Genomic DNA, 16218 nt, shown 5'->3' on the forward strand with positions numbered 1-16218 from the left:
TCCTTAGCTCTGAAGGCCATTTCGGTAGTGCCCCCATTTTATTCCAATTTAACAGAAGGGCACTGTTAAGAACTCCTCCATGGACTGCAGTGTCAAAGGCAGACTGAGGACCTAACAGTGGGGCAGACAGAGCTCTGGACCAGAAGTCGGGAAGTGTCAATTGTGTTTTCAGTTCTGCTGCTGGTTTTGCATCTTTGGGTAATACTACCTCTGGGCCTTCTTCTACCCTGCTCTTCTGTAAAGTAGGACTTCGGAGTGCAGTAGCCCCTTGGATGTTGCATGTGTAATCTTCTCCATGAGAACTTGTGAGTGACTGTAGTCTTTTCTTAGACATGAATTACAACCGTGTGCAGAGGGATTAGTGTTGGGGATTGTGTCATAACTAGTAAATTGAGCCGAATGTGTCTCAGAGTGGCTGTGTTCCCTGTGATTTCTATATGTACAGTAACTTTTGTGAAGTGGTAAAACTACGCATATTTTTTAAATTCTGTAAAAAAAAAAAAAAAAAAGCCAACAACCTTGTAGGTGACATCAGTCCTGTATTTATAAAATTGCTACAGGTCTGAAAAAATGACCGCTTGGAACTTGGCTTCATTTTGTGAGAGAAACCATTTTGTATGGAGTTTTTCATCAGTGAATTCTTGAAAGCTTTTAGAATGGCTGCTATGTATGCCCTTCTAGATCTTTTCCAGCTCTGGAATCCTATGTTTCTTTTTTCTCTTTCTCAGCCCAACAGGGGCACAAAACGTCCCCGGGATGATGAAGAGGAAGAGCTGAAAATGCGTCGGAGACAAGCTGGTCCCAGAGACCGTGGCCGCTATCGGGAAGAGGAAATGACGGTGGTAGAAGAAGCAGATGATGACAAAAAGAGACTGCTTCAGATTATTGACAGAGAGGGCGAGGAGGAAGAGGAAGAGGTAAGGTGGCAGACGAGGCTGGCCGTGACACCATATCTGTAGAGGGTCATTTTATGCCAAATGCTTTCCCTGAGCTTTTCACCTTAATCTGTGAAATAGGGTTAAGAATACTTACTGCACAGTATTAACATGAAGGTGAAATGCAATAATAAAGTCAGGAAGCATTTTCAAAGTGTAAAGATCATTATAGATAGAGTTTTTAAATTATTCTGGATTATGTGTCATAATCGAGGCCTGAGCACTGAACTGTGAGGCTGTTGCTATTGACTGAGCAGGGTCAGAAGGATTCTTAGACTAGACACATTGAAGGCATGTCCATTTTTTAGTATAGTTAGTAATCTTTAAAAGAGGAGTAGAATTTTATCAAACTAGTGGAAGAAGGTTTTTCAGTTGAGATGTCATTAGCAAGGCCACAAAGGTGGAGAAGTTCAAAGGTGGAGCTAAGAGATTAGCTTTTTAGGTGTAATTGAAAAATACAGTTTAGGAAAAGAAGTGCTATGTGCTGTTCCTCAAGGTGCCTTAAGGCATACTCGTTCCTACTGCTGAACCTTTTTACTTCTGTACCCTTCGTGGAATGCTCTTCCCCTAATGCTTTGCAAGACAGCTTTCTTCTGAACTGAGAAATCCAGGTCTCAGTTCAGATGTCTCCTCCTCAGAGACAGAGAAGCCTTTCCTATCTCTGAGGTAGCCCTGTAAATCATTCTCTCTTTCTCTTATCACTTCGATCAGTATATTGTCTTCACAGCACTTACAATGATCTGAGATCCTGGTTTATTTATTTTACTCATTTGCTATTCTCTCCCTGACCTCTTAGGAAAAAGGGACTGGCTCTGTTTTGTTCACAGCTGTATCTCTAACACTCGGTGCAATGCCTGACTCTTGGTAGGCCCTTAATAAATATTTATTGAATGAATAAATGAACGAAGCTAAAAAGAGTAGAGGTAAAATACCAGTGATTAAAAATAAAATGACCTTACCTAAGTGTCTTTTTATATCCTTAAGTATTAACTTGTATGTTATTTCACTCTGGCATTTTGTTCAATATGAATTATGGAAATAGATTCTTAAGAGCCAGCTGTTTTTTGGTTCCCTGAAAGACATGATGCTAAGTTTGGATTTAAAAAATGAAGCTGGAGTGTGAATCTGAGAAGGGAAAAAAATGGATTCATATTCCAAAAAGGTCTTTACTATATTGTGACAATAACTCTCTCCTCATTAGGATCCCCAAATTAGCAGTGCTAATTTGGGGATCTGCCCCTAAAAGATGGTGGTGCTTTGGAAATCTGTGGTGGGAGACAGTCCTGAATTTCCTCTCTAAGGGCAGCAGCCCTGCTAGGCTTAGACAAACAGTGTGTGTAGCATATCCTCCCTCCTTCCTTCCCTGTTCCCTGCCTCCCCCACCCCCCCCCAATAGCTTCTGCTCAATCTGTTAGCCCTGCAGCAGCAGTTAATTGGCAGGTATAATTCCCATGTAGGGCAAGGCTGGTACTGGAGGATTAGGATAGTAGCTGTCATGGGTAAGTGGTTTCTAGCCTAGGAGACAGAAATGTAGTGTGGGACCAGGCCTTCTGTTAGGGGACAAGGGAAAAAGAGATCGCTTTGTAAAAATGACACATGGAAGACTACAAGTCTAGGAGTTATTTTCTCACTGCCACCAAGGTCCCGTTTGATGAAAAACAAGTGATGTTTGCCCCCGTAAAGTCACGTGGACTTGTAAAATATTATTGTCCTTTTTGTGCTACATCACCAGCATTCATCTTTCTGAAATCTCCCTCTGGTTTCTGACGTTGAGCTATTGGAGATACTGCTGTGGTCGATGACTAAGACTGATAATTCAGTTTTACTCCAGCATTGGAGGGAAATTAAAGGAGGGAAGGCCAAACCCTGAGAGGCCAAGATTTGGGGCATCCTGTGAGAGCTGTATCAACGCTAATATGTTTTTTTTTCTACAGGGTGGGCAAAATGTTAGGGAAGGACAAGAAGTGGAGATTGGGGTTACTTGAAAATGATTTAACCCTTCCTAAAAATTTCAATTACTTAGTGAAATCCTCGTAGTACATTGGGTACATTGTGCCTGTTGATAGTAGCAACAATAAGGGTTTAGGTTAATATAGCATCCTCTAGTTTGTAAAAACAGTTTAATGTACCTCATCTCTTTAGGTCATCTCCCTGACCTTGAAAGAGACAGGTATATTTTTGCCCTCCCTCTCTTCCTACCTGCCTTCCTTCCTCCATTACATCTTCACTGGGCACTTGCTGTGTGCCAGGCACTGTGATGGGCACTGGAGAGTCAATAGTGAATAAGTGGACATGGGATGTTTACTCTGGTTTGGGGTTGGAGAGATTGTCTGGGCCAGATCCTGCCAGACTTTTCCATATCTGGGTCATGAGAAGGATTTAGAATTTTATTCTGAATGCCAAGTGGATGAATTCAAGAAAGACTCCTAAGGTCAGTTGGACTTGGTGACAGCTTGAGGATTATATTCAGCAAAGTAACATTGCCACATGGCTAGTAAGTAGTGAAGCTCCACTCTGAGTCCTGACTGACCCAGGGCACTGAGTTTAGTTTGTAAAGATTCTCTTTAAGCTGTAGATACTGGGGATGGGGTGGGAGTCCAATAGAGGCCCTCAGTGGCCAGGGGTCATTGATAAAATCTAAGAAATCTGTCATGCCCAAAACGAATTTATAGATAACTCCTACTTAAAACCCAATATATTGACACTGAAATTTAATAAAGTAATAGCTAACACTTTGGAGTACTTAACATGTTAGGGATGGTTCATTGCTTTCCAAAAGGATCTGTTTCTGGTTCTCTTAATAGCAAGGTTTTTAAAAAAAAAAATTTTATTACTTTTAGGTGTGAGTTGTGGTCAGTGGTCACAAAAGCTGTGATGCCAGGAGTTGAGCGTTGGAGAGGCAGAGAGTGTTGTAGCATGTGACTTTAACCTCAAAAAGAAACAGAAGAGAAGACGTTCCTGAAATTTTAGTGTAGATTTTTTTTTTGGGGGGGGAGATGATTCTGTTTTTAAAAATTCATTTTATTTACCTTTGTAGTTATTATTCCAGTGTTTGAAATAAGAAAACTGTATGGTCTCCTAGTTTTTATGCCTCTCCTGAGTGTGGTTACTAAATTCTTGATGCTATATCAGGCCTACAAGTACCTCTCTGATTTCCTTCTCAGCAGCTAATAAGGACCCGAAACAGTGATGTGTAAGAAACTCAAGCAGTGACTGTTGCTAATTAACAATCTTTCTTATGGTATGGGCTGTACAAAAATAAGCCATGCATTGGATTTGGCCTATGGTCAGGAGTTTGCTGATCCTTGGCATGCAGAAAATATTGAGGTCCACTGTCACTGACTCAGGTGTTGACCTTGAACAAGTTCTTTTAAACTTGGATATTATCTCTACAACAAGGAGAAAGATGGGTAAATAGTAAATAATCCTTATCTAATATTGTTGCTTAGTACATGCTATCCAGTATGCTCAAGAAATATTTGTTGAATGAGCTAATCTTTAAAACCTTAAATGGAGCTTCCTGAGTTAGTTGTGAGACAGTGATATAACATAGCATGTGGTCTAGATCCTTAACCTTATTTCTAGTGGGAAGATAAAGTATGTACTGTATATTTAACCCAGAAAGGTAAGTGGCAAATGGCTAAAAGCCATGGAAAAGAAGTAGTGATTAGTGAATAAGAAATCCCTTTGAACTAAAATTGTTGCTGTTTGTTCCCTTTATACCAGGAGGAACCACTAGATGAGAGCTCAGTGAAGAAAATGATCCTTACATTTGAAAAAAGATCATACAAAAACCAAGAGTTGCGGATCAAGTTTCCAGACAATCCAGAAAAGTAAGGCTCTGTCTTGCTAATACCCTCTTTCCTTCTATGCGTTGTTTGTTGTTTTTGTTTTGTTTTTCGTTTGTTTTGCCTGCGTTGGTTTTTGTGCTTTATGTCAGGAGTCCCACAATGACCCACGTGTTAGGGAAATCACTGGAAAGACTCATAGAGCTCAGAGTCATGGTACTCGGGGCCACACAACAGGATCAGGAAGAGAGAAAGGTCAGACAGTCTGGAGAAATTCATGTTTAGGCTCCCTATCTTTTCTCTGACTGGGTTACATGCAGACATGTTCCTTTCTCCCAACAGTGAAATGCATCAACATGTGTGCAGTGTTTCTGTCCAGGGAAGCACATTTGAGACCTAAGAGTCCAGGATATATTTATTGAGGACAAGTTATATAGGCCTTCTCTGTCAGCAATGACTATCAAAATTCTGTACTCCCAGAAGGAAAGCAGATGTTAAGTGCTGCTCCAGTTGGGCAAAACACCTTTACCACTTAGGGGACCTTTCAAAAGCCAAGTACCAGACTAGAACTAGACTCTTCTAAAGGTCAAGTCTGCTATGTTAACTCTTTTCTGCGTTATTCTTCTCAAGGTGCAGAGAAAACTCACCATGCCTGTCATTAATGATAGATTTTCTGTTGAGAAAATGTCAAGGGCTTTTCGGTTTGACAGATATGGGTGTGACTCCCATGTGACCTTGAATAAGTCACTTTTCCTTTCTTAGCCTCAGATGTCTCATTTGTACAAAGAAATAATACCGCCTACACAGGGTTGTTGTGAAGATTCGGTGAGCATGATGGCATTTATTTAGCTCGGTGGCTGGCTGGCACACAATAAGTGCTCATGAAATGATAATCTATGTGCTTGCTGCCTCCACCAGCACCTCTGTGTCCTGTGAGATGCTGTTGTGAAGAATCTGGTATTTTTCAGTTCATCTTGACAGGACTGACATGGGAAGATCACCCGTCATGTGGGTGTGGAATATGTACAGTATGATTTAGATAGGGGGAAAAATGAATTCTAACTAAAGGGATTTTCATATTTATACAGATTTTAATGTTGTAAATCTCTCTTCCTTCCCTGTCTTTCTGCCTCCCAGGACATACACTTTTAATGAATCTTAATAGGCCCAAGGCCCCTAGGCAATTAAGAGTTGAATAGTACAGTCTTTGTACTCCAGTTTATAGGTTACTAGGGAGACTGACTATAAATGCAGGGTAGAAGGAAATATACTTTAAAAAAGATACAAGCAGAGCACTGTGGGAGCATAGGGAAAGAAACCATGAATACCAGGTTGGGGGCTATTGAGGGCTTCATGGAAGAGGTGGTATTTGAACTGGGCCTTGAAGAATGATTTTTATTTTAATAGGCAGAAAAGAACATGGGAAAGCCTGTCAGGCAGTGTGATTAGCATGAACAAAGGCACAGAGGTATCAGAGAATATAGAGTCCTCACGGCAACCTAGTGAGGCTAATGTGATTCATTATGTCCTCTCTGTGTTGTAGATGAGGAGGTATGGAGAGAGGAGAACCTGGTTACTGGACCCACCCAGGCCACAGTCCTCTTTAACAGGAGGAGTAGCTCAGTCAGAGCTCAGCCTTCCCAACGCCAGAGTCCTATCAGTTTTGATAGGACTGATCAGTCCTAACCTCTACCAGATAATAGCACTTGTCATACTGCACTGTGTCTGTGTCTATGGATGTGTGTGTGTGTGTGTGTGTGTGTGTGTGTGTTTTGATTATACAAATAAGACACAAATAGACTGTCATTATAAAAAACAACAGTGCAAAAGTGAAGGAAAAAATGAAAGTTCTCTTTCATTGCACAGACCCCCTTTCCATTCCACTACCTGGAGATAGTCTCTGTGAGTATTCTTTTAGATTATTTTCTATACATATATTTATATATGTAATTTTTCCCCCTACCTAAATCATACTGTACCTATTCTGAACCTTTTTTTTTTAAGATTTTATTTATTTGACAGAGAGCAAGCTGCGTGGGGCAGAGGGGGAGAAGAGGGAAGGACAGAGGGAGACAGAAGCAGACTCCCTGCCAAGCAGGGAGCCTGACATGGAGCTCCATCCAATTACCCTGGGATCATAACCTGAGCCACAGGCAGACGTGGAACTGACTGAGCCATCCAGGCGCCCCATATTCTGAACCTTGATGATTTTACTTACATAACAGAAGATCTTTCCATGCATGTTTACCTTATTTTTTGTGACTGGTATGGAGTGTTTCATGATGTGGAGATACCATGATTTTTTTTTACTATTTTTCAAATTTGATTATTTTAAATATTGACTTTTATGAACAATGCTCCAGTGAACCTCCATGTACATTTGTCTTAATGCACATTATTTCTATGGGATAGATACCTAAGTGTTGAATTCTTCAGTTGAAGAGGATGTGTTTTATTTATGTATGTATGTACGTATGTATGTATGTATGTATTTTTTGAAGGGGATGTATTTTAAACTTTGATAGCTACTGCCAAATTCCCTACTGTGGCAGGTCTCTTTCCCTAAAATCTTGCTCACAGTGAATGTAATCAGTCTTTAACATCTTTGTCATTTTTTTTAGTGTTATTTCTTTACTCAGTTTTCCTTCATTATACTCTTTGTATCTTTTAGGAGATAGACTGTGTCTTATTTGTCTCTGTTTATAGTACCTAGCATAGTACCTGCCATACTGTAGGTGCTCAGTAAACACGAGAGATCTTCTATAGTTGAGGTCATCCTTATTACATTCCCATTGCTTAGAACCTGAGGATACATTATGAGGAAGCTATGCTGTAGGTTGCTAACCCTAGAAATTTAAGAACCATGGTACTTTTTGGAAAGCCAATATTGCCTTTGTCTGTATTCTGCCAGTTTATTTTTTATTTTATTTATTTTTTATTTATTCATTCATGAGAGACACACCGAGAGAGAGAGGCAGAGACACAGGCAGAGGGAGAAGCAGGCTCCATGCGGGGAGCTCCATGCGGGACTCGATCCCGGGACTCCAGGATCACGCCCTGGTCTGAAGGCGGCGCTAAACTGCTGAGCCACCCAGGCATCATCAGTAGGCTGCCCTACTTCTGCCAGTTTAGAGCAGTGAGTTTTTCTGGGTTATATTCACCATCTACATCTTAGGTACCACAGATGCTCCAGTGTCACAATTTGTTTCTTTATTTTATAGATTTTACTTATTTATTTGAGAGAGAGAGAGAGAGAATGGGAAGGAAAGCCCAGAGGGAGAGTGAGAGGGAGAAGCAGACTCCCTGCTGTGCAGAGCCTGATGCAGGGCTTGATCCCAGGACCCTGAGATCATGACCTGAGCTGAAGCCAAACGCTTAACTGACTGAGCCACCTGGGTGCCCCCAGTGTTACAATTTATAAAGTGGCTTTAAGAAAATGTTATTTTATTTATTTATTTGAGAGAGAGAGAAGAGACAGAGTACAAGTGGGGGGAGGGGCGGGGGGATAGAGGGAGAAACAGATTCCCCACTGAGCAAGGAGCCCAATGTGGGGCTTGATCCCAAGACCCTGAGATCATGACCTGAGCTGAAAGCAGAGCTTAACTGACTGAGCCACCCAGGCACCCTGAAAGTGTTATTTTATTTAAAAAAAATAAACAGTGTTTTCCATCCAAATTTATACACTGTTTTAATTTTTAAGTCATAACATTTGAAACTTGAAATTATGCATAAAGAACATTTTTTTTTCATATCCAAAAGCAGTTAGGAAACTACATTGTGTTTTAACCTTGAGTTCTTGAATTCTTACTGTTGCGGTGTCTTTTATAATTCTCTAGCCAGCGAGGTGCAATTAAGATGAAAATTGCTAGAGCATATTTGAATGAAACTTTCCGGTTGAGATCAGAAACGTTCAAATTTATTTTCCCATATATGCAATTGTCATTTTGATTGCATACCCAAAAATGCCTCTCTTCATTTGGCTGCATTTCAGATTCAATTGATGGTTCTCCTTTATGCAGCGTCTACTTTGCACTGTGTGATCATTCTCCCAAACATCACACTGAGTAGAGTGTGTTTCTCTCCTCCTTCTCTTCATTTTTGTAGGGGTGGAATTACTTAGTGTAGTGGCTCTCAAACTTTTTAGTACAGGATCCCTTTGCACTCTTAAATTATTGAGTACCCCAAAATGCTTATCTTAGGAAATTTTAGAATATACAAAAACACATTTCATTAGCCCTCAGAACACATTTCATTAGCCCTCAGGACAATGAAAGCATATGTTGTGCAGCCCTCTGGAAAACTCTACTGTATGCCCCTGAGAGAATGAGAGTGAAAAAGGCAGGTGATGTCTTGGATTTACTAGAAAAATAGTTTTGATCATATACACACCTGAAAGGGTCTCTGGCCACCTCCTGCACCACTCTGGGGTCCTGGGACCATACTTCGAGAATTGCTGATCTGTGTGGGTGGAAGAAATGTCATGCTTCCTATGCATTGATAGCTGGTTTTATGATTGCAGGAGGACTCATTGGTTTCTGTTGCTTTTATGGTATTTTTTTACTTCACTGGTCATTTGCTAATATTCACTCTTGTGGTTGAAGGAGAACATCCTGCTGGTCTGAAACAAATGCACATGGGCAGACGAGCAGAATATTCTCTGTCAGGCCAGATGGAATTGATGACCCCGCTTCAGCCTGGGTTACTGTTTTAATATGTTGCTCTATTGCTTTCCCATTGACCTCTAACTTGATCCTTTCTTCCAGCTGTGTGTCAGCTGTTGCTAAAGGTACACCTATCCCTAGACAGTCAGTCCTCTACAAATATTGTCGTGTGTGCTTTAAATGAGTAGGCTTATTCTTAGCAAAAAGAGAAGAAAATTTTCTTTGTTACAGCAGAGCGGACTTGAGGGTACCTAGATATATTGAGCACCTGTTATGTGCCAACTGTTTTAGGCACATTATATTTATTATCTCTTTTAATCTTCACTATAATTCAGCTAGGAAGTTTAAGGAAGTTGAAGTTTAGAGATAGGTTAGTTAATCTCCATCTCCCTTGTCCAGACTGGGGCCCTGTGCTCTGTGTTCTAATAACAGTTTTCTTGGGCAACACTGGAATTCTTATGATTAATTGCATTGAATAAATTTTTAGATCTGTTCCTTGCTAGAAGCTCCACGAGAACAGTGAAGACAGCTGGGATGGTTTTGTTATTTGTTATATCCACAGTACTTAACACAGTGACTGGCACCTAGTACATGCCCTGTGAATGCTTGTTGACACCCTGCTCTTGGTTACACAGCCTGTAAATGTGGCTGGGAATGTGATCCAGGTCAGCCTCATTCCCACGTTCAGGCATTTCCCACTCTAGCTTATTGTTTGTGTAACACTGGATCCCAGTGGTATTTTTGTGAGGCTTCCCTGCTCACAATTGACAAAAGTTGCTTGTTTTGGTAATTTTATGACTTTCTAACTTAAAAACACTGGGTTAAAACTACATAGTTGGAAGAAGAATTTCCATGTTGGAAGGGACTGAAAGGTACAGTCCTCCTGCTTGAGTTTCTTTCATGTCACCCTGTATTAATTATCCCCAGTGACAAAGATCTAACTTTACAAAGAAACCTGTTTCGTCTTTGGCAGCTCTGACTCATAAGATTTCAACGTGGAATGAAAAAGAATTTCAGCACATTCTCTCATGAGAGGATGTCTAGACTCCTTATAATCTCAGTTGCTTCCCCAAATTAGTTTCCATAACCCTCCTAAATAATGTATGGTTCCTATAACAGATGTCAGAGACCTTAAGGGTCATCTGATCTGCATGATACATTAGCTCATCTTCTTCTAAGCATGGTAAAACCACAGCAGCTTTTGTAGCAGCTACTTTCCTCTGCTCCCTCCTTTGGCAAGTACCTGCTAGATTTTGGTGGTGGACCAGGGAGTGTGCCTGGTGCTGGGTGTCTCCGTCCTGGCAAGACTGTCTCATGGTCTGATTTGTATTGCAGTTACAATTGATTAAACCATCCAGTCCCTTCTACCCATGTACTCTTACTAAACTGTATCTTTCCCACCCTATGCTGTTTGTACCTGACTTTATGGTTCAGTGCAGTGTTCAGTGTGGATCCTGGGTTATTTTCCTCCTGTTAGATTTGGCCCATCATTATTGCTTGTCAGGAATCAGGAACATTTTTCTTTTCTTTTTTTTAATATTTTATTTATTTATTCATGAGAAATAGAGAGAGAGGCAGAGACACAGGCAGAGAGAGAAGCGGGCTCCATGCAGCGGGGGGAGAGAGAGAGAGAGAGAGAGAGAGAGAGAGAGAGGAGAGAGAGAGAGAAAGAAAGGCAGAGACACAGGCAGAGAGGGAGAAGAGGCTCCATGTAGGGAGCCTGATGTTGGACTCGATCCCAGGTCTCCAGGATCAGGCCCTGGATCAGCAGCGACTGAAGGTGGTGCTAAACCACTGAGCCACCCGGGCCGCCCTTGTCAGAAACTTTCTGGATGGATTCTGTCAGCTGCTGTGTTCACTGTTTGTATAAGCTTTGTGTTATATGACATTTGTTAACTTTGCCGTTTATGTATCTTCACTCAAGTTCATCAAAACAGGCCTAAGGGGTGTCTGGCTCACTCAGTCTGAAAAGCAGGCAACTCTTGATCTTGGGGTTGTGAGTTTGAGCCCCACACTGGGTGTAGGAATTACTTAAAGATAAAGTCTTTAAAAAACAAAAAACAGGCCTAAGGATGGAGCCATGGGATACCAGCAGAGGCTTCTCTCCATTCATCCATTGATTATACCCCAAGTCTCCAAATCTTCCTTGTACGCATTGTGACTTGGTTTGTTTAGTACTATTTAGTGCCCTTGCCAGTGCTTCCCAATGAACTGTAGAAATCTTTTGTCAGGTTACTCCCTACATGTTAGATTTTTTAAAAAGTACTCATGTGGGGCAAATAAACCCTAGAGATTTGCTGAGCCTTTTAGGTTCAAAGCTTATACAAATCTACTGCCCCAATATCTGAATTCTACACCAGACCTTCCAAGTCATGATTCTGATTTGGCTTGCACACTTTAGGTGATAGGGAATCTAGTGATCTAAAAGGCGTATTAGAAGGAGCCTTAGAAAAACTAGTGTGGAGGGGAATCCTGAGAAGGATAATTTTGAAATTAGGATACTAAGCAGGTGAGAACAGATAAGGAAGGATTAGAAAAGAAGAACAACAGAATGTTGTGTGGTAACAGAGGTAAAATATACTGTGATAATGTGGAAGTGTGGTCCTGGCTGAGGAATTTGCAAACAAATGAGTGAAATGGAGTGAAAAGCCCGTAAAAGGATTAGAGTATACATTAAAATTTAGTGTATGATAGAGGCGGTATTTCTTTAGATCTGTGGGAAAAGGATAGATTATGGTATTGGGACAATTGGCCATACATTTGCAGAAAATAAAGTTACATCTTTGCCCTGTATCATATGCTAAAATATATCTATTTACTTACCCCTAAACATTTAAATATGTATAAACATTGAAGTAGTATATCATAAAATATATTTGATCTTAGCATAGGAAAAACCTTACGCAGGGGTACATGTAAAATAGAGTTCATAAAGGCAAAGATTTGGCTACTTAGACTTTTAAAAACTTTTATGTTAAAAAACAATGTACACATTAAAGGGCAAATTTTTTTTGCTGCTTTATTTTTTTTTACAACATAATGGCAGAGATTAATTTCCTTAATATATAAAGTGCTTATAAATCAATAAATAAGATGAGCACCCTGATATAAAAATGGTCAAAGAAACACAAATAACTAGTAACATTAACAGAGTTTTAACTTAGTATCAGAATTGCAAAATAAAAAATAAATTATATTTCTCATCTCAAATTGGAGGAGATTTTAAATAATACTGGTTTTGAGGGCGGGGGATAGGCACTGCTGGTACCTCTCTGGCAAGCTATAGCAAAATTTGTTAAGTTATCCTAACACAGTAATTATGAATACATATGTCTTAGTGTCCTTTTGTTATAAGGGAAAAGATTGGAAACCATCTGAATGTCTGATAAAGAGGGATTGGTAAAATAAATTATGATAGAGCCACACAAGGGAATTCCATGTAGCTTTTTAAAATGTATTACTTAGAAATTTCAGATGGGCTAAATCTACTACACCCACTCTGGGATCGATTAGTGATTTTTTTCTTGGAACACTATTGAGGAGGATTCTGAAGCCATGTCTGGCTCACCAGGGGAGTGTGCTGGGTCTGATGAGGGACTTTGCTGTGGGAGGAGGACTGGCAGCAGCAGCTGATACTGGCTTTTCCTGTTGTCAAAGAATGCTTAATGATAAGGGAAATTGTTCAGCCTATGTTAACAACGGTGGCAAAAATTGAATATAGAACTGTATACTATGTAGGCTACTTTTTAGGGATGGGGATGGGGTGGGGAGGAACGCTATGAGTTGAGAAAAATTACTTAAACCTACCAGAATATTATCAGCGGTTATTTCTGGTCATTGAGATAATGGAGGATTTGTTTATTTTTTTGAAAGCTTGTCTTTTTTTTTCCTCCAGTTTTCTATAAAAATTGGCCTTTTATAATTAGAAAAAAACATATACAAATGTTATGATTAAAAGCAGTAATGGGGAAAAAACAATGGTAAGGATATGGTCTGAAACACAGGCGTGTTTTATTTTTTAAAAGATTGATTGATTTATGATAGAGAGAGAGAGAGAGAGAGGCAGAGACACAGGAGGAGGGAGAAGCAGGCTCCATACTGGGAGCCTGACGTGGGACTCAATCCCGGGACTCCAGGATTGTGCCCTGAGCCAAAGGCAGGTGCTAAACCGCTGAGCCACCCAGGGATCCCCCACAAGTCTCCAGATTTTCCTCTTTGTGTAATCCAGATTTCTGGAGAGGTGGTATTTGCCCAGCCCCTCAGCATCTGAATGAGGCATGTATAACTTTAAGAGTCCCTGCTTATGTTCTTTTTCTTTAAGTTAAAGTACCCTGATAAAATTAAATTGAGGCCTTTTGATTAAGCAGGCATCTGTGGGTAGAGACAAAGATATGTTTCTGCCTTTAAGGAGCTTACATTCTTTTTTTTTTTTTTAAGATTTTATTTATTTATTCATGAGAGACACACAGAGAGAGAGGAGGCAGAGACACAGGCAGAGGGAGAAGCAGGCTCCATGCAAGGAGCCCGACGTGGGACTTGATTCTGGGTGTCCAGGATCACGTCCCGGGCTGAAGGCGGCGCCAAACCGCTGAGCCACCAGGGCTGCCCAAGGAGTTTACTGGTAGCAGGAGAAGAAGAAATGAGAGCAAACTTAGTGCTTTTTATAGGCCAGGCATTTTTCTTAAGTGCTTTATATGTATTTATTCATTTACTCTTTACAGTAGCCCTGTGAGATAGGTAACTTAATGATCTTATTTACAGATGAGAAACTGAGGCATAGAGAAGTGAAGTAAGTGGCTAAGTCAGGTTCAAATGCACTCTGACTCTAGAGTCTGTTAAACCACTCCTGGGGCACCTGGGTGGCTCAGTTGCTTAAGTGTCTCTTGATTTCAGCTCACTCACTCTATCTATCTGTCTATCTATCTATCTATCTATCTATCTATCTATCTATCTATCTATCATCTATTATCTATCTATCATCTATCTATCTATCTATCTATCTATCTATCTATCTATCTACCATCTATCTATCTATCAATCAATCAGAGGGAGAGAGAAGGAGAATGTGTGAGCAGGGAGGGACAGAAGGAGAGGGAAGGAATCTTAGGTAGACTGCACCCTGAATGCTGAGTCTGATAATGGGGCTCGATTACACAACCCTGAGATCACGACCTGAGCCAAAACTGAGAGTCAGATGCTCAACTGACTGAGCCCCCGGGCGCCCCTCACCTCAGGTCTTGATCTCAGGGTCATGAGTTCAAGCCCCACATTGGGCTTCACACTGGGCATGGAGCCTACTTCAACAACAACAACGACATAACTACTACTTCCCTTCAGTTACTTTCAGTTGGGTATTGTTCAGTCGCTTTATGTGGATTGGCTCACTTCCTCCTCGGGGCAAACCTTCCTGTCTTGTTCATCAAAGGCTTAGTGGGCATTTCTTATATGTCAAATACCGGGGGAGGGCTGGGAGAGGTGAATGCAGAGCAGTTTTGTTCTTAGTGCCTGGGCCTAGATTTGTTGAAAGGTTCAGGTGTGAAAATGTGAGTGGAGTATCATACTGAGTAAGGTTTGGTGGTGATTATAGGATGCCAGAGACTAGCTCTGCTTTACTTTGGTATCTACCTCCTAATCATCTCACTGAGAGGGTTTGGAGGAAGGCAGGGTATTTTTGGATGGCAGGAGAATCCCAATATCTTCCTTTGGGCAAGGGGAATAATTGGCCCTTGCTCTGAAGTGGCAGGTAAGAGAAACCCTTTTTGGATTAGTAGGATAACTGTGTCAGGACAACACGGTGGATTGCCACACTGAGTGGTAATGGTAGCTAATCTACAGGACTGGTGGGCAGATCATTTAATGCTACAAAATGCTTCAGGAGCCTCTAAAAGGCAACTTGTGACTGCAAGAGTAAGGGGAACCCTGTAATGAGATCCGAATCCAAGATTGATTTTTGTAATGAGGAAATTGATTTCTCAAGGAAATTGTGTGACAGTATGATGTTTGGATGAGTGTACTTCCTGGTTGGTCTGTTGCAGACACTTTGACAGATTGTCTGTCTGGATTATGTTGCTCTTTGCTCCTCATTGCTGAGAGTATCCCTTTCCTTTCACTGATGCTGTCTTGTTTTCCCCTTCTAGGTTTATGGAGTCTGAGCTGGACCTGAATGACATCATTCAGGAGATGCACGTGGTGGCCACCATGCCAGACCTGTACCACCTTCTAGTGGAGCTGAATGCTGTGCAGTCTCTTCTTGGCTTACTTGGACATGATAATACGGATATCCTTTCAGATATGTCCTCAGTAGGAAGGCTGACAGGGTGAGGGAATACTGTTTACTCTCTTCTCCTGTCTGTCTCTGCTGATGTCTGCTGTTCACGTCTGGTGTTCTATTTTCATTCTAATTATCTCCCATCTTGAAACACACGCTGCTCTTTACTTATTTGAAAATCTGTTTTTATCTATGAATAAATCTTGGGCAACCCTTAATTGTCCTCTATTTTCTCTTATTAGTGCTGGAACTCGTTGTGATGTATCTGTTCATACCTTAATAGCATTAATTTCTTGGGATCTTGGTTTTCCAGGTCCATTATAGTGGCAAGGCCAGATAGGATTTGAATCTGTTGATCTAGACATCATTCTGCTAACAGATGGCCCAGTGGAGATGAGACAAAAGGAGGCAGTGAACCGTGGTAGAAAGCACATTGGAATGTCCGGGAAGATAGGGATTTAATCTCTTCTGTCCATTGCTATATTCCCTATACCTTAAAAAAGGTTTGCTGCACAGAAACATGCAATATTTATTGAATGAGCATTAGATCCAAACAGATGACCTAG

At 40.8% G+C, this 16218-nt stretch overlaps 1 protein-coding gene across 5 annotated transcripts in view; it reads left to right on the forward strand.

Moving 5' to 3' along the window:
* CTNNBL1 (catenin beta like 1) overlaps positions 1 to 16218 on the forward strand; it is a 161377-nt gene that overhangs the window by 29047 nt on the left and 116112 nt on the right. For all 5 annotated transcript variants that reach the window (XM_025470034.3, XM_035705466.2, XM_035705465.2 and 2 more), the window contains exons 2-4: positions 729 to 917; positions 4662 to 4768; positions 15522 to 15661. In XM_025470034.3, coding sequence (XP_025325819.1) covers positions 729 to 917; positions 4662 to 4768; positions 15522 to 15661 — 436 coding nt within the window. The remainder of the gene's footprint in view (positions 1 to 728; positions 918 to 4661; positions 4769 to 15521; positions 15662 to 16218) is intronic.

The sequence above is a fragment of the Canis lupus genome, chromosome 24, assembly GCF_003254725.2.
Source record: "Canis lupus dingo isolate Sandy chromosome 24, ASM325472v2, whole genome shotgun sequence".
Classification (NCBI taxonomy): Eukaryota; Metazoa; Chordata; class Mammalia; order Carnivora; family Canidae; genus Canis; species Canis lupus.